The sequence below is a fragment of the Anastrepha ludens genome, chromosome 4 (genome assembly GCF_028408465.1).
Source record: "Anastrepha ludens isolate Willacy chromosome 4, idAnaLude1.1, whole genome shotgun sequence".
NCBI lineage: Eukaryota > Metazoa > Arthropoda > Insecta > Diptera > Tephritidae > Anastrepha > Anastrepha ludens.
The window spans coordinates 24,996,415-25,023,984 of NC_071500.1; the positions used below are offsets into that span (position 1 = coordinate 24,996,415).

The 27,570-nt window shown below is 36.6% G+C and overlaps 1 protein-coding gene across 1 annotated transcript; it reads left to right on the forward strand.

Moving 5' to 3' along the window:
• Positions 1-385: 385 nt before the first annotated feature.
• Positions 386-27,425, forward strand: LOC128861265 (oocyte zinc finger protein XlCOF8.4). Its single transcript, XM_054099259.1, has 4 exons — positions 386-1,190; positions 20,857-21,587; positions 21,820-21,992; positions 22,079-27,425. Exons 2-4 carry the CDS (start codon positions 20,890-20,892, stop codon positions 22,822-22,824), a joined length of 1,617 nt encoding a protein of 538 aa, XP_053955234.1. The 5' UTR covers positions 386-1,190; positions 20,857-20,889; the 3' UTR covers positions 22,825-27,425.
• The last annotated feature ends 145 nt before the right edge of the window (positions 27,426-27,570 follow it).

Genomic DNA, 27,570 nt, shown 5'->3' on the forward strand with positions numbered 1-27,570 from the left:
TCCAAGATAATTCTTTGTTTTGCTTCCACTTCTTTGAAATTTTCCTCGCTGGTACCACCTTTTATTTAGCGCTTCCTGCAGTGCTCATACACAACGTACGTACTCATGCACATTCATATATACATTCATATATTTGTTTGTGTGTGTTTGAGAATATTTTGCTCCCGAGAAAAATTGACTCGGATTTATTTTTAACATATCACACTTGTTTGGCAGCGCACGATCCTCTCAGCTGTCTCCCGCTAGTTGAACGAGGGAGGCCTTTTTGTATCCTAAGTGTGCTGCGCAGCTGTTACCGTATTGCTGTTCGTTATGGTTGGCGTTGCCGTCATCCTCACAGCCATCACCGACAATTGCCACCAGCACGGCAACGACCACGACCACCGTCATTCGTGGCATAGTTAAGCGTCAACACCAACGCCATCATCAGCTTCCCCCCTCTCAATTGTTCACCGCTCGCCGATCACTGATCACGGTGCGCCGCCTTACAGCCTGCGCCATAGCGGTGGACGAACGCGGCGGAAACATTTTCGAGATGTAAAAATGTAAGTGGTATTTTGAAAACCATTTCAGTACTTTTCGAGATTTCCAAGTGATTAAACGTGTGCACAACTAACAACGTCCAAAGGCAAGCAACGAGCCATAGAGGAGAAAAAGAAAACAGAAAACAAAACTCATTTTTTTTGTGCAGAATCAGTGAAAATTGAAAATTATTTCCACAGAAGAGTACGACGGAAAAGTCAATATGCGAGTATTGCAAATTTTGGCAATGCGTGTGTGTGGTGATTTTAGATTTTAATAATTCAGTGGAACTACTCGACCTACAGCAATTGGGGCCATTTTATAGCGAATGTAATCGTGTGAAAACTTATAGTAATAAAAGCCTATTGGACTATATATTTATTATATTTGAACTTACAACACCACTCACTGTTAACGAACTTTAAGTGCGAATTTCGGAGAATTGAGCGGACAGAATCGCACAGTTTCGGCAAGTGGACACGTGGCTTCACTCAGTCGCTGCGTTGGCCACTTCCTTCTTACGCCGCTGAATCATCCATCTAATTATTGTCTATGCATTAACTTTTCTCATTTCACAAAAATTTAACAAAAGTCGCAAATAGTTATTTCAAAAACGCTTTGTGATTGACGATTGGCGGAGGAAATCTATACAATTCTACTTTTCTAAGGTAAGTCCTTATGGCGTTATTAAGAATATAATTTAATGTTGGTTTTTTTTTTATTAAAATTTTATTTATATATACATACATATAAATACATTGTTTATCCCCGCGGTTTAATCGCAAAACAAAAATGTTTTTTTTTGTATAAGATTATAATTGAGGTAGTACGTAAATATTTATCACAGAATTTGTATGCCAGTGCGCACCTTTAGAACACATACATACGCATATGCATATATTGGCCGATATTTTCTTTTGGGTGCTGATTTCGCAGAAATGGAAAGAATCACTTTGGCAATTTAAAAAATTCTTGTGAAATTAGTGACCACTAAGCGGCTATAAAACCTACTATTTTTAAAGTGCAGTCATAAAATAAAATTAATATGAATTTACCAATGTTTGTACTATAGGACAAATTGAAGGATGGCATTATTTATAATTAAATTTTACTACAATGTGCGCGGATATACAAAGTCCGATCCGTATCGAAAGTAGTAATTTTTTCTAAGTGTATTTTTGCTGAAATTCAGGCTGACATACGTAGTGGTGGCTCCAGGGACTGCAATTCGATTTCGCTAAAATAGTATGTGTCATCCTTGGAGTAGTGCCTGTTTTTCTATCTATAACGCATTCCAATTGGCGAATACCACGATGTACTTCATTTTTTTTTTTTTGGTCCCGTCTATGAAGTTGCGTTTGCTCAGGCATAGTTTAGTTAGTCTTCCAAAAACACACTTACTTACTAATCGAACTCATTACCCAAACGATTATTTATAATGTGCACCATATACACATGCACGAGTATACATTAGGCGGGTACATTGTTTTCTCTACTTTGTTTCGGCGACTAAAATGTTTTACTGCCAATTCTGAACAAAAAAGTCCATGGAAGCATAGCTCTAAATTGGATTGTGGACCTCCTTGTCCTATGCTGCAAATAGGAGTTAAATCAAATCACATACATATGTATGTATGTTATTTTAAATTTTATTTTATTTAAATTTTATAATTTATTTATTAATCCACAATCAATTTGTTTGCATATTTTAGTAAATTTTTTTGGCTTATTAATTTCTACAACATCTCAGGAATATTATCCTAAATTTTCAAGTCGATCCGAATAATAAATTCGGAGACACAGCCTTTGGAAGGTGTGCGCTTTCAAAGTCGGTTGTCAAATGTTCTCGAAAACTACTCAACCGATCTTGATGAAATTTTACACAGGTGTTCGAAATACAATTTACTCGTGCTTGAATGAAGGATTTTGTTTTTTTTTCTATTACAACTATTTAAAAAAAACAAAATGTCAAGCAAATTTGACCGAAATTTTCATTTTTTTGCAAAAATGTCTGCCAAAATTCTAATTTTTACTTTTTTTTCTTTCCTTCGTTCAAGCACGAGTTTATGGTCTTAACTAAAGCACTTATTTTTGTTTTTTCATTTTTGATGAGCCTGTCAGGAGTTATGCTGACAACGCGGACGCACCTTTTTTTCGAGGGGTCACCGGAAATGACGTCACAATTGAGGAGTTTTAATTTTTTTTTTGAAAATTTCAGAAATTATTCTTTAAATATGTATCTATAAGACAGAAAAAATTTTGAATTAAATAAATCATTTTTTACATAGAAAAAAAAATATTGAAAATAGGCCTTTTCTTTACCCGACGAAACCCATGTAACCCCTTAAGGGTGCTAAAAACTAATTTTTGGCATTTATTTGCTCAAACCCACCGCTAGAGGGCATAGCATCAGTTGTGGCCTGCAGTTTTTCTCATTAATCCAACTGCGGTACCAACGTCCCTGTTGAGGCCCGAGGCTCACTCGTTTTCGATTTTCCAATGCGTCATAAAGATGGCGAATGACAGTTCAATAAAATGAAAACCAACGAATGTAATGGTTTTTTTAACCATCCGTTGGGCACTCGAGTCTGGCCAGACTTTTCTGGCTTCCTAAAATTTAATTTTCCATCGGCTTATGAATATAACCTTTTAAAAAGGATTCTCGAACAGGACGAAGAAAGCTCTAACCAAACGGTTAGTTATGATCCAACCTATGGAAATTTTTTTCGTTCTGAGTCTGAGGTTCGAAATCCATTTTAGAGCTATGCCCTTATGCACTTTTGCGTTCAGAATAACCAGTGGAATATTTCAGTCGTTGAAACGAGGTCGGTTCAATTTTTGAAGAACAAATTGACCCACCCTAATTTACATATTTATATATATGAGTGCTTTTATAATATACGTTCTTATAAAAATATTGAGGTACAACGGTGTCCTAATTGCTGCCAGCAACACACCACGGGAAACGATTTTCAATTTCAAAGCGATCATTTGTTTAGAAAATTTTGAATATTTAACTTTTATATGCATACATATGTATATGCGCACGTAATAATACTTGGTTTGCTTGCATATTTCAGTTGTCTTCAATTTTTTGACAATTTAAAATTTTAAAGAAGAATTAATATACAAATTTATGTGAATACTCACATATGCACTTGGCTAAGGGAATTATAGTAGATCTTTGTAGGACTTTTAATAAATCGATGCCACTTAAGGTAGGCGGTAATGCATGAAGTCACCGTTTAGTTTTGACTTTGTCTCCTTGATTGGGGCGATAACCGTTTAAGCTATTTTAGCCAAATTTAACCAAACGCGTCAGTCATTTCTTTCCCTTGCTAAATGGCGCCAGTTGGACACATCACGTGAAAACAAGTCCTTCGCCACTTGATCTTTCCAGCCTACAAGTGGCTTTCCTCTTACTCTACTTTTAATCCGTTGGGTCTGCACTATGTACAGCTCATATAGCTCATAGTGCAAAGATCGAAAAATCGTTCAATCTTTCAAAGGAATGTTTCTCCCGAGCACTCCAAAGGCCGCTTCATCGGAAGGGCTAGCGGAGATTTTTTTGTGATGAGAATAGGGAAATATTAATGTACCTGCCAACGAAACTACGATACCCTAAGGAGTTTTTCTCAACTAAAAGATAGAAAAAGCTCATACGAACGAAGAATAATAAAATACAAGTATATCCACATTGAAACTGAATTTCGAGAGTGATTTTGCCGTGCTGTAATTTGAGAGGAGTTAACTGAAAGGAAAGTGTAAAGGGAATAGAAAGTGAAGAGTTGCTTGTAAGCAAAAAGTGTAAATTGACGTCAACTCAACAACTAATTCTCTTCGAGAACCGAGCAGTGGTGCTGCAATATGCGTAACTTTCAATATTTTCTCAACCGCGCATGCGATGGTAATTTACCTGAAATTTTGCAAACCATGTTTCGCGGTTCACTCGGTTGAGACGTGGTTTTGCTGCAGTTTCGCTTTTCATATTTTCGGTATATTTCCCAAGGAAGATCAATGTGACGTATCAGCTATTAAATAGTATTCGCCTTTACTATTCATCTCGTTAATACTCGTATATCCCTACACAACACTCTGCCCAAGTCTTGCTGGGAAAATCTGATCGAAAAAAATGATAAGTTTGTCAAGGTTTACATGCTAACTACATATAATAGAACCGCATGAAATGATTTCGCAGCAGACTTTGTAAATATTTCCTTTTGTAAATTAGTGCATAATACACCCTGCCGGAAATTTAATAGCGTAGAACCAGGAAAGTGCTTTTCCAGCATATTTGAAATAGAAGCTATGAGTATCAGGCACTTCTTACTGTAACTGATCGATTTTACCCGTCGGTGTCGTAAAAAATGACAATTGTTCTCTACTAATTCCGTTTGTAATCCCTAGGAAATGATAACATATGTATTCCACTGATGAGATCTAACAAACTAATCATCCCAAATACCCAGTAATAAGGAAATGAGGAAGTAGATAAGTGCAAGAGAAAATGATCTGAGTGTGGGTTCCAATTTAAGCATCCAATTCATGCTCACTTTCCTGCTTTTGCATGTCGAAGGAGGAAATGAGCAGCTAAGTACTAACGTTTCTGTAGAAGCCGTTGAGATGAGTAAGAGGTCGTGTCTATTCATTCAGCACTTCCTCCGCGAAATGCCCCGCATTGATAGGCAATTTCACCAAATGATATTAACTGGAATCGGCCGCAGTAACTGAATGGGTTGGTGCGTGACTACCATTCGGAAATCAGAGAGAATGTGGGTTGAAATCTTGGTGAAACACCAAAATAAAGAAAAAGTTTTCTCTGAAAGCGGTCGCACCTCGGCAGACAATGGCAAGTCTCCGAATGTATTTCTGACATGAAAAAGCGCCTCATAAAAAAATATCTGCCGTTCGGAGGTGGCTTGAAATTGAAGGTCCTTCCATTTGTGAACAATATTAAGACGCACGCCACAAATAGTAGAAGGAGCCAGACACCCAAGAGGGATATACTTATGTGCCAATTATATATATAGGTATATATATATTTGCATATATTTACTGGAATCAATTGAAAACCAATTAGCGCGGAGAAACTTCCCATCCGAGTATTGTTAGAGGGAGAGATCGGCATTGCAGCTTCTTACCTTTGTACATTATTTGCTGCCTCTCTTTGGTAACTGATGTGGGTTTTCCCGACATAATAACTGAAGTGGTTCGCAATTGGTAAAGTAGTACGAAGTTGTGCTGAACCAAGGAATAGAGATTTACATGGTTTGCTCTTTAACTATGGTGAAAAAGAAAATTGTGAGGGGAACTTCGGCTGCCACATCACAAGGGAGATTCGACAGCCGAAATCTGCACTATCATTTCACATGTATTCACACACTCGTCCAATCAGTCGTTGTTAAGATGGCAACGAAGTGAAATTTTTTTTTCGTATATCACTAACACAATCACACACAGTTGATTCTGTTAAATTCGCTGAGAGCCGAAAAACGGTCTGTTAAAGAGCACACCTTTTAAAATCTTTTCACCATGGTGCTGAACTAGAAATTTTCTGCACTAGTTCATGCCTTCTCTACAGGGCATGCATTCTAAATCTTAGTGAATTGGTACGAGAATGTGTGAATGTATTATCTGCATTTACGAGCCAATTTCAATTACGTTTTTACAATCAATGTCAAGTGTAATAAATGTGATTGCGTCTGTAAATTATACTACTCATAATAACCAAACAAACCAAATGCGTTGGAAGCACATTTCTGCAAAAGAAATACCAATATATGTATGTGTCTATATACATATGTATGTAGGGATGTATGAATATGTAAATAGAGTATACAATTATGTACCAAAACTTAATGGTTTTGCGCATACAAATGTATATGTATGTATGTGTAGTGTAATGGACAACGCTTCCTAATGGTGAAGCAATTAGACAATTAGCCATTCGAAATACGTTTTGCTCGATAACAAGGAATTTTGCATTATATTTTATAATTCTTAAATAGCGCATTGTTGAAACATTTGTTGATAGCGATAAAGCCCATACTGCCAAAATAATTTCTTGTTTACAGTTCGATATCTACGAATTAAATTAAAATGTATACATCGAGGCGCAGAAAACGTTTGATTATAGTTGTATTACCCTGCATCTGGCTTGCAAAATAATACTAGGAAATTTAGTGAATTACGTGGAAAGCAGCAACGCAAAATATTCTACTTGAATTGATACAACCGGTTTGAGTTAAAAGCGCTTAACTAAAGGGTTTTCCAATAGCAGGTGTTACAGGTGAATGATTAACGATTTTTTATGGCCGGAATTGGATGGTATTGATCTGGACAACGTCAACAAGACGGCACTACGTGCCACACAAGCAACGAAACTATTGATCTTTTACGGGAAAAGTTTCCGGACCCTGTTATCTCTTGAAGAGTTGATCACAATTGGCCATCGAGATCTTGTGATTTAACACCTTGTGACTTTTTTCTTTGGGGCCACGTAAAAGAGAAGGTCTACAGCTCAGGGTCGATTCAAGACCTCAAAGATGGAATTCGTGAGGCTATTGAGGACATAGGTCAGCCACTTTGCAATTCGGTTATGGAAAATTTCATGCAAGGATATTGTCCTGTAAGCGTGATCCTGGTGGTCATTTGCCTGATGTTATTTTCCACTATTAACGGCATACCTTCCTCTTTATAAAGAAATAAACATCCGATCATTTATAGTAAAAAAAAAAAATTTCTTTGAATATCAAAACAACGCCTCTTATTACAAAAACCCTTTATATGCCATCTGATTGATAGTGTTGCATTCGGCCAGCGTAGATTGTTGTTGTTGTTGTATTTGTTGTAGCAGTATAAACATTCCCCATACATATACGGTGAATGCTGCTGAAGCGACAGTCCTTAGCCGGATATAAATCCAGGTCGTTCCGGTTACGTAGAACCGATTGTCGTAGGAACGCCACCGTAGCCGAATGGGTTGGAATGCGTAGGTTCGATTCCTCGAAAGATATTGTTTCCCAATAGAGAGGGGTGGAAGAATATAGTGCGGTTCTAAAACGAACTGTGCATTAGTTGCGTTTATCTATTCCCCGGATATTCATACTGATTGGTGTATGCGATCACCAGAACCAACTTGCTTCTTTTATTCAGAAGTAGTTGTCACCTGGGGCGGTTCCCGTAGCTGAATGGCTTGGTGCGTGACTACCATTCGGAAGTGAACGGTTTCGAATCTGTGTGCACGAAATACAATTTATAGAAAATGTATTTTCTAATAGCGCTTGCCCCTCGGTAGGCAATGGCGAGCCTCCGAGTGTATTTCTACCACGAAAAAAGCTCCAATAAAAAATATCTGGCGTTCAGAATTGGCTCAAAACTGTAGGTCCTTCCATTTGTGGAAGCAGCACGACGCACACCATAAATAAGAGCTCCTTCTACAAATTATTTTTTTTTTTGTATTTGTCACCAACGAGACTTTTAAAATAATCCCAGTTTTGGAACTAGTATCTTCTCGAACAGCCAACAGGTCATAAAAAAGAGACATCGACTTTTGCAAAAAAGTCATCGACGTCGAAACAGTGCCTGTAATACGTCAAGGATGTAGTTCATTGGTGCAGAGTTACCATTATAATTGGTAATGAAATGGCTTTTGAGCTGACTGAGAATGACGCGACTGGAGACCAAGAACCTCTCTTGTTTTTGTGTTTTATCAATAGGACTGTCTTATGAGTTTATACACGTAGAACCTACTCCAATGAGAACTAAAAAAAGTTTCGAAACTTCTAGGAATTTTAGTGTTTTATTAAACCCATACGTTTATGTATGTACATTAAGCTCGTTGTTCAAAGTTGAAAGAACATTTATGCATCAGATTTTCTAAATTTCAATCTTTCGATTGGGCGCGGTTAATGTCTATTGCATAGGGGTAGAGAGTTCAGTTCACCCTACGAAGATGCAAACAATAAAAGCTGTGTTTTGTTTTTTAGTCTAAACTAAATAGCTACTCTACACCAGTCGAAGATATCACAAACAAATTTTAGCTTCGATTGGTGACGCTTAAGGTTGTCGCAAAGGGGGCAAAGTTCAGATTCCTCTACGGATACAACCAAAAAAAAAATTCAAATCCAACAGCAGTGCGACATATTGTGAAATTTTGTCTAGTTTTTTTATTTATGTATAATATATACTTCTGTCTTCAGTAAAAACCATATAACGCAAAGTTTCAAACTTTGCGAAAAATTAAAAAAAAAATGAAGTTGTTAGAATTCTGGTTATGCACTTTTGAAGCTCATTCAATTTTATTGTGCCAGCTTAAAGTGGCTCGAAATTCGCGTTGCGTTTGATAATCTTTTGTTTTTTGATGGTGTTATCATTTTCTGCCTTGCTCCACATTTTTTTATAAGACGAAAAGGCACAAAACCGCCGTCAAAAAAAATGTCAAACTTGCACTTTATTACCTCAAAATGTGATATAATGTTACATACTCGAAGTTTTTCTAAGAATTCTGATGAAAAAGTTTGAAAATTTGTTACATTTTATTTTAATTTTGTACGGAAATTGAAACTATAAGTTACTTGGTTTTTATTGTAGTATGAACTATATTTTATAAAAAAATAAATAAATAAAACGTAAATAAATGGTAAAACTTTCCAATATGTTTTGCGCTGCTTTTATTGTGCGCGCAGGTGTATGTGTATATGTGCTTATGCGTGTATATAATCGCATCCCTTATTTTGATATTTAAGCAATAAAAAAATAATTACATAAACGAAGACACTCAATCAAGAAATTCGAATGGCTTATAATATAAAATTCAAACTATAAGCCATTAACATTTGCAAGTTAAGAATCTATAGAAATAAATGTTGACATAAAATATTATACATATTAAATATAATAATAAAAATATTGTTTTAAAAGCAAAAATACAGTCCACAAGCATTAGTGGATATTTCCATAGAAACTGCTTGTTTTGAATTTGCCTTTTGTATTTGTTGTACCTGTACATAATACTTGTAAATATGTATGCATGTGCACAATATTGAAAATTTTTGCACAGCTTCCCATATGTGTTCGTTTTTGTTGGCTACGCATTTCGGAATTTTTGTTCTCTCTAATTCTTATTTTTACACATGGGCTAAAAAGTCCCGGACCTAACAAAGAAAACACGTTTGTTTTTGTTAAAAATTAGCTTTATTCATCAATGTAATTTCCATCAAGAACAACGAAATCATTCCAGCGCCACTTTTGTAGCACGATTTATCTTTTGCCTCAAAATAGGTCTCAGTTTCAGCGATAATCTCTTCATTCGAGCGAAATTTCTTATCGGCGAGCATTTTTTTAAGGTCAATTTTTTTTAGGAGTCAAATATGGCGAATACGGTGAATGTGTAGTGCAATTCGAAGTTCAATTCATGTAGTTTTCCCATTGTTTTGGTTGACTTGTGACTTCTTGTTTTTGGTCGACAATGAGCAGACGCGGCACCCACTTTGAACAAAGCTTTCTGATAGTCAAATTCTCAGAGAATATGAAGCCAATTCGTTCTTTTGATGTCTTTACGATGATAACTCACATAACTTTACTTGTCGATCATTCAAAACGATTTCGTGGGCTTTTTTAAGTTTTCCGGTGTTACCGCCTTTGGTGTCATTTGGGCGTCCACTGCGCTGTGCATCATCGGTGTCTCTACGCCCACGTTTGAAGTCAGCAAACCATCGTTTTATTGTTGTTTCTGATAGAGAGCAGTCCCTATAACGTTTTTCAAGTCATTGCTTCGCTTAAACAGTATTTTTTCCCATCAAGAAGCAGTGTAAAATTAAAACTCTAAATTCTTTTTATCCATTATTTCGAAAATAACAAAAGTAGCGTCACTCTTAGCGCAGTAACTCACGAATTATTGAATCGAATATCATGAGATTTTAACAGCTGTCTGCCCAAGGTTAGTACTAACTGAAAAAGAGGTGAATGCAATAAGACTAGTGCCGTCCATATGTTAGGCCTGGGACTTTTCAGTCCAGGTATTATTATATGGTATTTGTTTTTATTTTTATTTTGCTCTTAATATGCGAACAGGGAAACGCACGCGGTATATCTGCTTAGATTTTTCGCCACCACCCCCTTCTTGAACGGCACATACACGCGTATTTCAAACGCAACGACTGGTGGCAACAGCTGACATCTGGGAAATTTCTGAGATATGTTCATTTAAATATATTACATATATGAGCAACACATGTTTTTATGTACATATATTCAATACATTAGAGGTGTCAAGCTTTGTGGGGAAAATTTTAAAATTGTTCATACTTTTGATTAAGGCTTAGAGTATAAAATTCGATCAATTTCATTATTAAGAACCCCACGCGAGTTTAAGAAAAGAAAAATTTGCTTGGTACGCGAAAAATCGATTTTTCCTATTTTTTGTAACCAAATTAACTGTAAAAATTATTATTTTTTAACTTGAAACCGACCGATAGCGACGCGCAAACCCAATCGGCTGCAACTGTTACTTGGTTATTCTGACAATCCAGAATCCAGAAAACTATATTTTATTATTACCATTTTTTTTTTTGACAAAGGCGAAAATGTAAGCCAAATCGCTGAAATAGTGAATGGTGTTTATGGTGCCGATCGCGAAAATATTGGATTTTTTTTCCTCAAACTATATTTAATTTTTTCATCCTACTTCAGTGTAACTGATTTTTTAACCTTGCAAGGCACACTAAACCTGAACCCAATAGGATCTAATTTTTAATAATACACCTTGAGCGGTTAAGGCAAACAAAAATTTTGCGGTTCGCATGCCTATGAACATTTGGACACCCTTAATATAAATATGTTTGTATGTATGTATGCGTCTACCTATTAAATTATAGTTATGACGCGAGTTTTGTTGTTGTATCTTGTTTGGTTTTTTGTTGGAGTTTGGTAATCTATTTGATGTCTGCTAGAGACTCGCATGTTTCTCTGACAGCAAAATTATTAATTAGATTTGTCATGAAAACGAATTATTAAGTAGAAACAATGCATGCATATGTACGTATGTGCATGCCAGTCCAAACAGAAAACAGAAGCACGTATACATACATACATAAATGTATACATGAATTATTACTTAGTTGAATGCTTAGCTCGTCAAATGTAGGAAGTGCCATTTGAAAATCTGCAGCAAAAAATGAATATTCATAAGTAACATACATACATACATACATAAATATTAATTATTTTCTTTTCTGGGAAATTTGTTCTTTGTTTGGCTTGCATTCAGCAAGATTCTGTTTTATTCTATTTACATTATCTTGGTACTTCTTGCAAAGTGAACAACAAAGATTTCACTCGCCTGCCATGCTTTGTTTATATTTCGCCTTGAAACACCTTTACCATACATGCAACTAATTGTTGGTATGTTTACTACGGCGCAGATATAACAACATAAAGAAAATATGTAGAGCGACAGAAGTTCAAAATCCTTTTTATGAATATAAACAAAATGCAAACGACTCGCAGGCCACCAACGCCTAAGACACCCAGAAACGTGATTATAAATTCAAAGTATGTGTGTGTGTGTGCACCGTGGTGGCGTTGCTGTTGGTATTGGCCGATCGGTGGCTCTGTTTTAGTCTATTTTTAGGACATTTAGTTCAAACTTGAAAAACATTGAAATCGATTTAAAAAGGCACTACCTCCTTAATGTATGCGCTTTGAAGCATGCATTTGTACACATCCATATACGATTATGTAAACATATGTTTAGTATGTATGAATGTATTTGTATGTTCCTGCCACGCATACCCTGCAGAGAAATCTACTGTACTCTTGGTGTATTTTTACTAAATTTAAGGCGTTTCTGTTGCTTTTCATTATAAGCAACTGGTGAATTATACACGGCGATGCTGTAGAGTTGAATCCGCACCTTTCGTGACCAACGTTTATTTTCCTTTTTGACAATTCGAAACTAGTACCTAATTCTTCATACGAGATTTAGCTTGCTTTACATCTCTTAGCCTCTTAACAGGTGTATGTCAAAAGTGCATACTATCCACCAAGGCTCTTTAACATCGTCTTGGACACCGTTATGCAGAACTCCGCAAGATTAGGAATTGGGAGCCTGTAGGACCAGTTTGCTGACATCGACTACGCGGATGGGCATCATTTGCCTATTATTGCATCTAAAGCTGGACTGGTTTTCAGTTAGTTGGTTTGAGTTACTAACACTGAAAATACGCGTCGGCTCCTGATCGATTTACCCAGCTGGAGAAAGTACAATCTTTTCGCTATCTGGGTATCTATCATATCGGTGTCACGTGGCTCGAGTAAAGACACAAAAAACCGCATTAGGAAAGCTCTAGCAACATTTGGTTCTCTAAGTCCAATCTGGATAGTATCACATAATTCCGAAAGCATGAAGTTGAGAATCTTTAACCCTTCGCGGTTGTATGTCTATCCTCCGCCACCACAGCAAGGAACCCTACAGATTGTATACTGTATTTAATTATAGCATTAATAAATCTTGTTTATCCTTAATAATCTTGCATGTTATATATCACTGCTCTTTCAACGGAAATTAATTCCGAGCACTGCGGCCTCATGTCCAAATTTAATACGACTGCAAAGGGATAATTATAATGCTAAATCAACATTGCTCTATACCTGTGAAATATGGAATGCAACAACGGTTGATTTAAACGCACTGCAAGTTTTCACTAATCGATGCCTTCGTAAAACCCTGAAAATCTACTGACCCACCACAATTCCGGATGCTGATGTGTGGAGAATAACTCAGCAAAACCAAATACTCTTTGAGATTTGCAGAAGAAAATGGGGTTGAATTGGCCACGTAAGCAGTGGGATGACCTAACAAGAGCCGCTATTGATTGGGATCCCTAAGGCAGCAGTAAATGAAGAAGGCCATCAAACCCTTCAAAACGATTGTTGGATTCGAAAACATGCGCTATGAATTTAATCCGTAATGAAGCTGAGGGACAGCGCAGAACGGATCTGAATGAAAAGAATTTGTTGTGTCCCTTTGTTCTTCTCTGCAATCATAGGGAATAATACTACACATCTCTTTTTTGAAAGTCTTAATGAACAAACCAACACGTAACTGATTTGAATTATATTGAACACTTTTATATAGATGGACAATGGCACTGGGTCGAGAGTGCACCAGGGATCCTTAAATCCTTAAATTGCTCCTTTGCAGCATATTACAAGCTGAGATCTACACTATAGACAAAACAGCAACGTCGTTAAGACTAATGGACCACTTCCAGCAAACCTTACCACTTTTGTGGTCAAGGCACTGACCGGGTACCTGGTCACAGTGACATTGCAGGAAACTGCGAAGCCGACGAGCTGGCCAGCAGGGTGCCTGTGAGGCAATGTGTCCGCGAAAGGAGAGGATCGGGATCCCCTTGACAACCTGCGGTCTACTCCAACTCAGCGAACGCTGGGCAAGTACACGAACGTGTAGGGTCGCGAAGTCCTTCTGGCTACGTTTGAATAGGAGGCGTTCGAGGGATATCCTGGGGATGACAAAATGTCATCTCTCAAATTTCGTGGGCATCATCACGGGGCACTGTCCGCGAGGTATACATGCCGTGAGACTCGGAATTACTTCGAGTCCTTTTTGCGTCAGCTGTATGGAGGATGAGGTGGAATCATCTCAGCACCTGCTCCTTAGCTGCCCAGCCTTCGCGGGACTAAGATTCAAGTATCTTGGTTCTCACTTCTTTTCGGCGCCTGCTGATATAGCAGGTGTTGATAACAAAAATCTGATGAACTACATCAGCTGCATAATGAGGTTAACACAACCGCGGACTAGTCACCGTTCGTAGTCCACAAACACTCACCACTCCCCATCCCTTCCCTTCCTCCCCCTTCTTTGTCCTTCAATGGTATCACAAAGGACGAACCAAACTATTTCGTCCAAGTGGGCCCTACTCTCTGGGCAACCATTACAACCTAACCTATCCTAACCACTGACCGCAACGCGCGTCAATTCTAGATGTGTTAAATAATGCAGGAGGTTGCTTTCGGTTGTTTAACAACATAACACCATACTTTGTTGGGTTTCCGGCCACTCTGGAGTGGAGGGAAATGAAAGAGCGGATGAATGTGCAAGGAAAGGCTCTGAGCTTGAACTTCAGCAAGTGGTAGAGGACATAAGCATTCCTCTAAACGATTTATACACTGAAATTGAGTGGAGCGTAAACGCTGAAACCAATAGAAGGTGGTCTCTAATTACTAACTTGTCTGCTTGGATTCAACAGATGAACTACTCACGTCTTGACAGGTGTTATAATCACAGGTGGATCACTGCTCTATTGACATTCCAGCCAGTAGAATGAGTGTAGCTCACAATGACTTTCGCAGAAGCTGTGGAGATGAAGACGAAATTTAGTCGGTACAACACCTCTTTGTGAATGTCCTGCTCTTCAAAGCAGCCGTGCCAAATATCCTGGCAATGCAAGGGTATTTGTTTCTTTGAAGACCTGGGAAATTTGCAAATTGTCTCACTGGAGGGAATAGTCAACTTCATAAAAAGATCCAATTGGTTTAAGCAACTTAGGGGATGGTAAACAAATGCACGTATCACAATGGGCCTTAGAGCCACAGAGTGTCTTGTCTTAGACAAGCAACCTGGTTATCCTAACCTAAGGCAATTACATTACATTTAATGCGTTCAGTAAGTAACAATCAATCGTCAATGCGAAATATATTTGATGGTCTTTAAAAATGCTGTGAAAATGTTATAATACATCGTTTCTCTGCAGGGTATGTTCTTCTCACTCATTCAAACATTCACACGTAAACATACATATGGAATGCATCGAAATCACGCAAGTGAAGAGTCAGCCGACATAAGCAACATTGCCACCACAGCCAATGTGACCACCTTGGGCTGCTGCCGCCTAGAGCGTTCAATGCGCACTCATGCAAATATAAGAAAGTGTTTTAAATATTATTCTAGTGCAGACATACATTGAACGCCTCAATTTTGAAGTCGAACCCTGAACGATTTGTTTACACAATTTCCATTGTAAACAGAAGCAATGGCTTCTGAAGGAGTTTTTCTGCTTGCAAGTAATTATCCTTTGAATGATTTTCCGACATTGACCTCAAGTAAGGTCTCAACGTTATATGCATACATACTCGTATATATGTATATATTAGTATGTGCGTACATAAAATGTCTATGGGCGCATATGTATGTGTGTGAGGTGAAGTGACGAAAGGTTCTGCCTAAAGAAATGTATCTGCAGTTAAATTAAAAAAAAAACAAGAGTAAAATCCTGATTGAGATGCGAATATATTCTTTGGATAGGGGCAGTGAAATAGAATATCATAGTGAAACACATTAAAAGCCTTACAATAAACATTTAAAGTGTAATCAATTTAGAGCTATCGGATTTTAAATTGAAAAAAAAAAAAACGAGAATTTAAATTGATTGGCAATCTTTATTATTTTTGTGTAAAACCATTCATGACATTTATTTTTTAAAGTTAATCGCTTTCAAATGTTGACCGCAACTGCGCCGTAATTCGGCCATCCGTAAACACCAATTTTGAATGACTCGCTACTCGAAGCTACAATAGTTTATCCACAAAGCATTTAGACTTTAGATAGGGCAGGTATATAGGTAGGTGAAATGGTTGAAGTGCAAGGCTGCTACCCCTCAAGTAGCACTAAAGCGCCGTTTTGATACCATTATGAGACCTCCAACAGGCAAATATCTACAGCCTGCCAGAGCTTTTAATAAAATGGAGAATATTGATGGGATTTAGGTTAGCGCATTGCCCCAGGCTGTCGACGAAAAGAGCACTCAGTGACCTTAATCGTCTAGCTGTCAAGCCCGAACATTTACAGAGAAAGTGCTTAACAGTATCCTTCTCGGAAATGCCCCCACAGCTTCTACAATGGTAACTCCAGCTTTTCCGCATGTGTGTGGATCGTCCAGTGACCGGTAAATACAGCTACGAGTTTGGAAAGTGAATGGCGTGGAGGCCCCAGGTCTTTCTGAGTGCTTCGTATATAGTACAGAGGTCAAAGGATTTTCGAAATAGCACATGAAGAAATGGCTGCGGTTTCCTGAGAAATAATTTGTACAGTTCCCCTTTAACAACTGTCAGGGGGATACCGATGACTGTGTAGGAGGTCTCTGAGGCCAATTCAGTCCTCTTCCTGGGAAGCTCATCAACAATTTCATTTCCCTCTATGTTCCTATGCCCTGGACCCATATCAGAGAAATGTTACCTGCACACCTAAGAGATTTGATCTCCTCCTTACAGCAGTTTACTACTTTCGTTCTGCCCCATGGCGTCGACAGAGCCTTGATCGCGTCTTGACTATCGGAGGAAATATTAATATCTTCCTGTCTCCCGCGTTCCCTAAGCATTTCTCACGCCGATTCTATCTTGGAACCGTCAGTGAAGAGAAAGGAGCAAGCTTCGGTGCAGATTTTCCCCTCGATCCAATCCTGCCTATTAGACTTTGCATACCCCCAAAAATAAAAGTTCACGGGTGTGCTATCACAATCTACGGGTCCGACACTAGAGATAAATTGCTCACCGAAACGACAACGCAGTAAATCCGGGCTGTATGGCAAGTAGCGCCGTTCGCATCTTGTTGTAATCAAATCTTGTAGAGATTACGGGCTTCAATTTCTGGCATCAAAAATTCGGTTATCAGAGGACGATAGCGTTTGCCATTTCAATGTTACATTAGCGCCAGACTCGTCTTTGAAGGAATATGGGCTGATGACTCGCCCAGCCCAAAGACCGCACCAAACGGTTGTTTTCAATGGATGTAATGGCTGTTCTTGAATGGTTTCGGGTTGCTTGCTCTTCAGCCCAAATACGGCAATTTTGCTTATCGACGTAGTCATTAAGCCAAAAATGGGCCTTATCGCTGAACATCGCAAGTTTACAGAGCGTAGATTTTCGTAATACAATTTTACGATTTATAAACGTTATTGAGGGGAAGTCTTACCTTGATGAATTGTTAATAAATACTAAAAAAATTACGTATTTAGCTTGACAGTAGTCACGCGTGGTCTGTGAAAAAAGCCTACTGGAAAAAGTACCTCCAATCTGATCACCCTTTAGATATGTTTTGTGATGGTTTTTGAGGCCTATGTATTATCTGATGAACCTAAAATCTGACCCACATATTAGCACTTATTCCATTGCGCTGGAACTGACGATTAGCCAAAATAAGAACTTTTTATATCGAATTGATGCCTTCGATTCTTTGTTGAGGTAGTTGATATCTGGCTTTTGAAAAACTTATCACATACCTACGATAATATGGATCCCATAAGGACAAACACACAAATCGGGCCATTACTGAACAGATTGAAGCATGCTAAAAAACGCTTCACCAAAACGCTGACTAATAGATTAATAGATTGAGATATGTACGTATGTATGTATAAAAAATTGAAGGAATATTTTTCAAAAACACTTATTTATATGTATTTTTATTACCATCAAGACCAAAATATTTCTATTAAACACTATTTTTATTCAACCAATGGATCGGAAGTAAAATTTCCTCCGAATCGCTAACTATTTGACCACAAATCTTAATATTTGCAATTTGTTTATAATCACTAAATTGGCTTAAGTGAGTGTGCATACATAAGTATGCGTATGTGTATGTGTGTATCTACTTATATTTGTAAATATTGTTGTTCATGAGGATTTTGTTTTGGTTTTTTGCCGAGCTCGCCGAAATTACTTGTCAGCTTTCCTCGCAAATGTTTGTCTATTGCCGTATTGTCGCACGCTTAGTTGGTTTTATTGTTGTTGTTGTTGTATTATCGGCGATTTGGCCTCAATTCAACTCATTAAATTATGAGCGTCTAAAGGAAAATGACGCACATTTCGTATTTAGCAGGTTGTTTCACCTCTCCTTCGAGCAGCAACAAGTTAAGCATCAAAAGAACAGCTGAACTGGCTAGCAGATTGGCTGCGTCATGCGCATGTGAATTTCGATTTGAATTTTACATTTTGCACAAAAACAATTTGTAGACGTATTATACATATGCGAGAGTTAAAGAGTATTAAGCCGAGTGGGATTAGCCAAGGGGCCAAGTGGCAATGTGGCAAAGTGGCAAGTGGTGATTACTATTGGTCAGACGCACGTACAGCAGCCATACATACACACACATACTTAGCGGGTTGTCATTTGACTGTGGTCGGGGTTTAGAGCCCGCGAGAAAAAACATGTGTTTGTAGTTGAAATCGCGCTAACCTTAAGGTGGTCCATCTATGCAAGTGGTTCGGGATCAGCGCGAGGTACAAGCATACATACATATGGATGTGTGCATGTGCGAGAACGTTGTGAAATTTATTTAGCTTTGCTTGTGGCCAGTAATTTTGAACGCCATCATTTTGCGCCCCATGTGGCGTGCATGATTTCCTTGAAAATAATATGCAATATTGTTGATGAAAGAAATATTAGGGGCAAATTCGAATTTTTAAGTGATTTGTAAATTTAATTTATGTTCGCTCATAAGCACTTCCGCAGACGTTAAATGGACAAATGTGATTGAAATAAGCTCTGTTTGTGTAACATAAAAAGAAATTATAATGTCTGATGGCGTTTTTTGTCTTTATTAGGGTAGAATAGATCCAAACACTATGTGATCTGAGATACGATTTTTATACCCGCCCGCACTTGTTCACAAGGGCATTATTATTTTGTTCGCATGTCGGTTGGATGTAACAGCATAAACGAATAAAGACAGATGGACGAATACATATGCGTTAAATACCGTTAGCATTAGGACTTACGGACAGAAACAAGCGAGCTTCAGAGTAAACCGTTCATGCAACGGCCACATCAACAGTCTCCGAATTATCGTTGAACAGTCAGTTGAGTGGAGGACCATGCTCGATCTCGTCTTTATAGTCTTCAAAAAGCGTTCGATGCTTTACATCACGCCGCTATTTGTAACGCCTTCGAATGCAAAGGGGTCCCATCGAAATTGATTCAACTCCTCGGACGCAAGGTATCGGATAATGCACAAGAAACTTCTGGGTGACAAAATCAAAATAGGTGTACGTCAAGAATGTGTTCTCTCGCCATTTCTCTTTAACATCGTTTTGGACGTTGCCTTGAAAAACGCGTCGTCATCTAGAGCCGGTATTACCTGGGGACTGCAACAACGCCTGACGGATCTTGACTATAAAAACGACATTTGTATTCTGTCCCACAACAATCTTGACATGACAGCGAAGTTTCAAGAAGTGCAAGAAGCAGCTGAGAAAGCCGGCGTGAAGATCAATATTCAGAAAACTAAAGTCAGTCGTATAAACACACGAAATACGCAAAATTTCTCAATTGATGGTATCGATCTCGAAGATGTCCGATTGCCCATCTATTTAGGCAGCGTTATATCGGTCTCTGGAAGTTCAAGCGATGATATCAAAAGCCGAAAAAAGAAAGCTGTGGAGACATTTGGCTCTTTGCAGGCAATTTGGAACGCATCAAACTGCGCATATTTAACTCCAATGCAAAGTCGACTTTACTTTATGGTTGTGAAACGTGGAGTGGGACGCCTGCTGACACAAGCGCAGATGCCTTCGAAATATTCTGGCCAAATGTTATCACGAATGCTGACTTGTCGGTCAGAACCCAGCGGAAACCAATACTATTAGAGATTCGAAAGAGAAATGTTCTACGCAGAGGAAAACGTGACTTAAACAGAGCCGCCATTAAGTGGAACCCCCAAGTTAGCCGCAGACGTGGAAGACCAGCAAATATCTGGACACGACTGTTGAAGTCAGAAGTACGCACAATGCAGTTTAGCTGGAATGAAGTTAAGAGAACGGAAGAAATTCGTTGTGGCAATGGAATTTATGTGGTTGTGGAATTTGTGACGACGAGGACTTATGGACAAGTTTTCACAATTTATGTGTTTCTGATTTAAGTTTCATAATTTTTTTAATATAGTTTTCTACTGTAAAACCCCTACAAATCTTCGTTTCAAGCATTGTGCAAATTTGAAAAAAAAATGATCAAATTTCCATTAAATTTCACACTTATTAATTGGAGTTTTTAGCAAAATTTCCGCTTGACGTTTAATAGCCCATTGAATTTTTGTATAATAAAGTGCACGCTTCAAGTGACCCAAAAATTGCGCTTGATTTTGAAATTGGTTTTTTTGCTGGCTTTCTTGATTTCACCTTAACATAATTTTTGTATTAGATTTATAGAATTCATGTGATATTTTATGCTATCGGCTACACTGCACTACATAATAAGAAAAATAAATCACTTTGTATGAAATCTTCATATTTTTCTGTTTTTCTTCCCATAAACAGTTACCAAGTCAACAGTAAAAGTGCTGTGCCAAGATGACGAAGGAACAAGCAACCGCAATACCGGAAGAACTGTACAACCTTACACAATTGGCCGAGGTTACATTAGCTGCTGGACGACTCAGCACAACCAACATAACCGAAATTAAGGACTACATCAGACGGCACAAGACTTTGGAGTACCTCTCAGATGAGACACCATCCCCAACGACTACATCTGATGCCCCAATGACAGAACCACAAAGCTACGTACCGGCAGCACCTACCGCGAACGAGAGCAATGAGTTTTCGACTACTTTGTGGCGCAACAACCAGCAGTCGATTAGTCAAACTCCACCTTATGAGTCAAGAGAATTTCATAACGCCCAAATAGAACACCATATTCGCATTCCTGCCATAGCAATGACGCGTACAGCATTCTATTCATCCTCCGATGATGACTCAAACTACTACAGTCACAAGGTTTTTGATCGTAAGAAATTACGGCGCTCCACAATTTCCGACAACTCCCGCTATGATGAGCATTCGTGTAGCAGTTTGCCGAGCTGCAGTAGTGAGGAGCCATTTATGGGTTCCTCAAGTAACTCGAGCAACTCAGAGAGCATTAAGTTGTGCAATGGTTCTGAGGGAAGCGCCAATAGCAACCATTTGGCCGAAGATGAACACGTTTGTCCGGAGTGTGGCAAGAAGTATTCGACATCGTCCAATCTAGCGCGACATCGACAAACTCACAGGTAAATGAATCGCATGATCGAAAGGTTTATAATTTTTGCAAATACAAATCGCCAAACATATTTCGTGCTTACGAACTAGAAAACTGCAATCAAGACCTTTTGTTTTTATTTAGTAAAAAAGTTTTTTAAAAAGAGAATAGGATGATTAGTTTTGTGCTACATTTTTACATACAATAAATAATAATAAAATTTACAAGCGCGTAAATCTAATTCACAATAATTAATTTCACAGGTCAATAATGGACAAAAAAGCGCGACGATGCCCCTACTGTGAAAAAGTCTACGTCTCAATGCCCGCCTTCAGCATGCACGTGCGTACCCATAATCAGGGCTGTGAATGCCAGTACTGCGGTAAATGCTTCTCTCGGCCATGGTTGCTGCAGGGCCACATACGCACACATACCGGTAGGTGTAAAAAAGTGTAATCCGCAGTACCTTTGCCAATTTGTATGCTTGTATTTGTATGTTAAATTTTACTTCTCTTGATTTAGGCGAGAAACCCTTCAAATGCAGCGTTTGCAACAAAGCCTTTGCCGATAAATCCAATCTACGCGCACACATACAAACCCATTCGAACACCAAGCCACATACGTGTGGACGCTGCGGCAAAGCTTTTGCGCTCAAATCTTATCTGTACAAACACGAAGAGTCATCGTGCATGAAGAACAACCATCGTGTCGGTGAGTCGCGCTCAAACCGTAACTCTACCAATTCCGCAAACGCATCCTGTGCTAAAGCTATGAGCACACAATCGACTTCAGGTTCAGCCAAGTCCACCTTGGCGACAAAACTCTTGCAGAAGGAAAAAGAGCGACGACAAGCTACGATGGGCTATGCCGAAATTACACCGGAATCTGTAGAAAAACCCTTCGAAATCCATACCATTCTGACGCTAACGGACAGCAATGGCGTAAACAAAACGAATGTGGTGCAAGAGAAATCCTACACAATGCTTACGAGTCCCATGTCTCAGGAGGAGTATGAACGCTTCGAACGTATCAGTGTCATACAATCGGCCACGCCTAGTGATCTCATTTATCGTGAGCAAATCATTAGCGTTCAAGGCTTCGCCGACACAGCCACACATATGCCCATACAATTGTGTAATCTAAGAAATGAGATACATGAAGATCAGATGCAAGAGCAGCCGATGGACTTTTCGCCCAAAAATAATTTTACACATTCAACAAAGACGAGCCCTTTTGAATTGACCAGTAATTATGCAATATTGGCCTAAAGCATGGAGCACTCAAAATATAATATAGTTCAAAAAGACAATGAAACATTTGAAAAAGTTAGACTGTTAGTATGTTTGGAAGAATGAGACGATATGCTATAAAAATTGTGAGTTCTATAAAAAGTGCATATGCATATGGAAAATGCGTAAATGACCGGATTAAGTTTGAATTGATAACTGATTTTTATACGATTTTTAACAAATACCCAGCTAAAAAGTTTGATAGTTTTAAGCAAAAAAAAAACCGAAATTAACAAAGACTTAGTCGGCCTTTTCTGGGATATTCTGTAAGTATTTCGCAACAAGACATCCTTTTTGGAAATAGTGTTCGTCAAACGATTGAGTGTGCCTCATTTCAAAATTGAAAATGCTTAGTTCGAACCAACAGGAAAGACAAACCAATTACAGCATAATCTTCCACAGGTGAGCACTCATGCTTCCAGGGCTCTTGCCAGTTCTTAAGAGATGTACACATGGGATAATCGTTGGTACGAAAATCGCAACGAAGTTATTTGCACGTACGGCGCATTTGGCCTATTAAGCTGATATTTTTTAGAACCGGTTTTTTTAATCTGTGGCTGAGAGCCTATCGCCTGTAACGTTTGACTTGTCTTGCAAAATTTGGTGTACAACTGTTTTGCTTACACAATTTTACACTTTTCTTAGGCCTAGACAATTCTTTTTTCAAAGGATGCTTGTGAAGACTTTTATAAAATACTTATTGAACCTAAAGATTTTGTTAATATTTTAATTGCAATAAAATAATTCAATATGTTTGGCTCAGAACTTCGCAAACGTTTTGAAGTAGTGAAATAAATTCAGATATTAGTATAAACGAAAAACAAAAAAAATGCATTAAAAAAATAGTTTACCAAAGAAACATTTGCACTTGTAGTTTAATAGAAAACTGATTGTGATAATTCTGAAAAAGATTAGTAGTAGAAGATTACAAATTGTGTAATAAGTAGATACTTTCGTGTTTCTCACAATGAACTACATGAGATATAAGTAAATATATGCATACTCATACGCACACACACACACATATATATATATATGTATATATAACACATATTACATGCCTATGTATTTATAAAAAATGCATATGAACGTCTACATATATTAAGAATAAATATTAAAAACAAAAATGAGTACTTCATTCTATAACAAAAAAATAGAGTTACTTTAAAATGTAATAATTTGTGGCAACTAAATTTCATAATAATGTGGAAAGGAAAAGGAGCAAAGATATTTATCTATGTATTGTTTTTTTAACTATCTTACCGATTAAACCATATTTTCAATATTATTTACCATTAATATTAATACATTATAAAAAATATAAAGGAAGGACTAGACATTCAATTAGGCTGATAAAAATTGTAGATTGTGCTGAAAGCTCGCTTTCTCCCTTTCAAGCACTTCAACAGAAATTTTTTACTGAAATATATATTATTATTATTATTTTTATTGTATTTATGACTAAAATTACAAAAAAATATTTAAGCACCAGTTACCAGGGATGTACTGAAATGTATATGAAATTATTGCTTAAAACGATTTAGCAAATACTTAGAGTGGGAATTCTTGCTATTAAAAAAACAAAAAAAAAACTGAAAATGTCAGTATTGCGATCGGATTAGAACGTTTTCTCATTAAATCAGTGAAGGGCAAGAGTGAGAGTCGGTCGTTATAATCACCCACCAGAAACACCGAAAATATCGCAGGCGTAAATGCTGCAATTCAGGAAATGGGAATCTCTCATTATCTGAGAATCATTCAATATGTTCTTAGTAAAAGATGGAAAACTTAGTACTTCTAAATTTTTTTAAATTATTTTCCAACAGAATCTTCAATTTCAATGCTTTTCCAAGCGTTTTTCCAACTCATTTAAGTTAACCAAAAATTACGATATTTTAAGTCTGCTGCTATTCAAAAGTTTGAAATCTCTCCTTATAAGAGAATCATTCAATATGTTCTTAGAAAATGATGACAAATTTAATTGTTTTAAATTTTTTAAAACTATGATATTTTCCAACGCAATCTCCAATTTCAACGCTTTTCCAAACGTTTTCCCAACTCATTTAAGTCATGTAAAAATTAAGATGTTGGAAGGTCTTTAATCTGCTACAATTCAAGTTGGAGTCTCTCATTATATAATATGAGAATCATTGAAAAATATGGAAAATTTAATTATTTAAAAAATTTTAAAATTATTTTCCATATAATCTCAAATTTCAGCACTTCTCCAAGCGTTTTTCCAACTCATTTAAGTTATCCAAAAATTAAGATTTTGGAAGGTCCTCAGTCTGCTGCTACTCAGAAATTTGGAAACTCTCAGAAAAAGGTAGAAAAATCAATTATTTTAGATTTTTTTTTTAAATTATTTTTTAACGTTTTTCCAATTTCAACACTTTCCCAAGCGTTTTTCCAACTTATTCATCTAAAAGTCAAATAAGAATTAAGATTTTGGAAAATCCTCAAAAGAGGTAAACAAATTTAATTATTTAAAAAAAACAGAAATTATTTTCAAACGCAATCTCTAATTTCAACACTTCTTCAAGCGTTTTTTTCAATCCATTTAAGTTATACAAAAACTAAGATTTTGGAAAGTCCTCAAAATAGATATAACTTTCTCGTTCGACATAAGCCATTTTTTCAACTTTGAAAATAAATCACTAGGGACCAAATCCAGTGAATACGATGGATGCTGTAATAATTCCTACTTGAATAATTCCCCTTTAAAACAGCAGAGGTATGTTTAATCACTACTCGAGCTTCAATTTTTTTTATTCTTTTAAATAATCATAGGCTTTTTTAACTCAATCGACAATAAAAATAAAAACATATGATCACCAAAACTCAACTATCTAAACGTTCTCGTTGCAACGAGCGTCATCTGTTGTACACTCTAAGGACTTATTGAATGCGCCACGCAAAAACGAAGCTTGGCACTGCTTTGTTTCCTTGATTCAACTAACTCAAGAAATGAAGCATTTGAGTATTTGAAACACTTTCGATTGGACTTTGCAAAAGTTATGTTGTGTTCCTATTAAAAACACCACCACCTTTACTAGGGAATTTTTGACAGCCATCTGAAATATTGTAAAATGAAGTGATTTCTGAAATCTTCTTGACAGTTCATTTTGGTGAAATTATTATTTTTTCGATATATTCGAAAATGTTGACGTCTCTCCTCTTTGCACTCGTATATTCCCTCACACAAGCTTGGACACCTATATGCATGCATATATTTATATTTTAAGATATTATGTACATTCTAAGCAAAAAGCTGTCTGCTTTTAATGTTTTTTGAGCCTAGTATATATTATATATGAATTGAAAATGGTCTAAATATATTAAAATAAAAGAAGTAAAAGCAACAGTACAGTATTTTATGCAACGTACACATTGAGTTAGCTTTCCATAATATTTGTAATTGTAATACTTAGGCAAATCTGCACATAAGCCTGCACAAATATATTAATACATATTAGAAATACACTTACACACAATGATCTTAATTAAGCATAAATATATAAAGCATACGTATATAATATTTAGGTACCTTTGTATTTTAGACAGCTTTTTGCACCAATTCAATTTTATATTAGTGATTTTAGTTTGTTACTCACCAGTTATTCGTATTGAATAGATAATCGAAAAGTGAATATTTAGCGCTTAAATAAAGAACGAAAAATAATATTTATCTTATTGCAGCTGCAGCAGGTGTTTTTGCATTCATATTAATTTTATATACATGTATGTACGTAAGATATTTGTACTCTCTAATAGTGTTGTCTTTTCTCGAAAAAAAAATGCCATTTCATTATACCTGTATGTCGATATTATGAAAATATTGCCATATGCCCTGTGAAAATTTTTCGTATTTCATCTGAGAATAGAACAAGAAAAATATGACACTCCTATAAATTATACGAGCTGGCGCAAAATTAGACATTCAATGAATTTCAATGAAATGAATGTAAAAAAGTAATTTTGAGTGATGCAAATTTTATTTTCGTTAATTTATAAAAGGTGGCACAAAATTAATCATACAATTTATACAAAATAATAAAAAAAATTATTTCGAGTGATGAAAGTTTGATTTTTTTTTAACTTATAAAAGGTGGCGCAAAATGAATTATCCAATTTTTACTAAAAAAATTGGATTTCGAGTGATGAAGATTTGATTTTATTTATTTAATGTATACAAAATTGTACGCAAAATTAATCATCCAATTTTTACTAAATAAAAAACAATAATTTAGAGTGACGAAAATTTTATTTTTGTTATTTAATTTATGCAAGGTGGCGCAAAAATAATAATCCAATTTTTACTAAATAAAAAAAATAATTTAGAGTGACGAAGATTTGAGTTTATTTATATAATTTGTACAAGGTGGCGCAAAAATAATATTCAAATTTTTGCTAAATAAAAAAATAAATTGCATAAATTAAATACAAAAATAAAACTTCATTACTCAAAATTATTTTTTTATTTAATTTATGCAAGATGGCGCAAAATTAATCATCCAATTTTTACTAAATAAAAAAAATGAACACGAGTGGTAAAAATTTTATTTTATTTTATTTGTAAAAGGTGGCGCAAAATTAATCTTCCAAGTTTTGCTAAATAAAAAATAAATTGTATAAATTAAATAAAAAAATAAAACTTCATTACTCAAAACTTTTTTTTTTTTTAATTTCTGCAAGATGGCACAAAATTAATCATCCAATATTTAT

Excerpts from the sequence above, each read along its gene's own strand:
- LOC128861265 (XM_054099259.1), top strand. The coding sequence starts at position 20,890 with ATGACGAAGGAACAAGCAACCGCAATACCGGAAGAACTGTACAACCTT. Across the intron at positions 21,588-21,819 it reads CGACATCGACAAACTCACAG|GTCAATAATGGACAAAAAAG; the intron begins GTAAATGAATCG and ends TTAATTTCACAG. Across the intron at positions 21,993-22,078 it reads CCACATACGCACACATACCG|GCGAGAAACCCTTCAAATGC; the intron begins GTAGGTGTAAAA and ends CTCTTGATTTAG.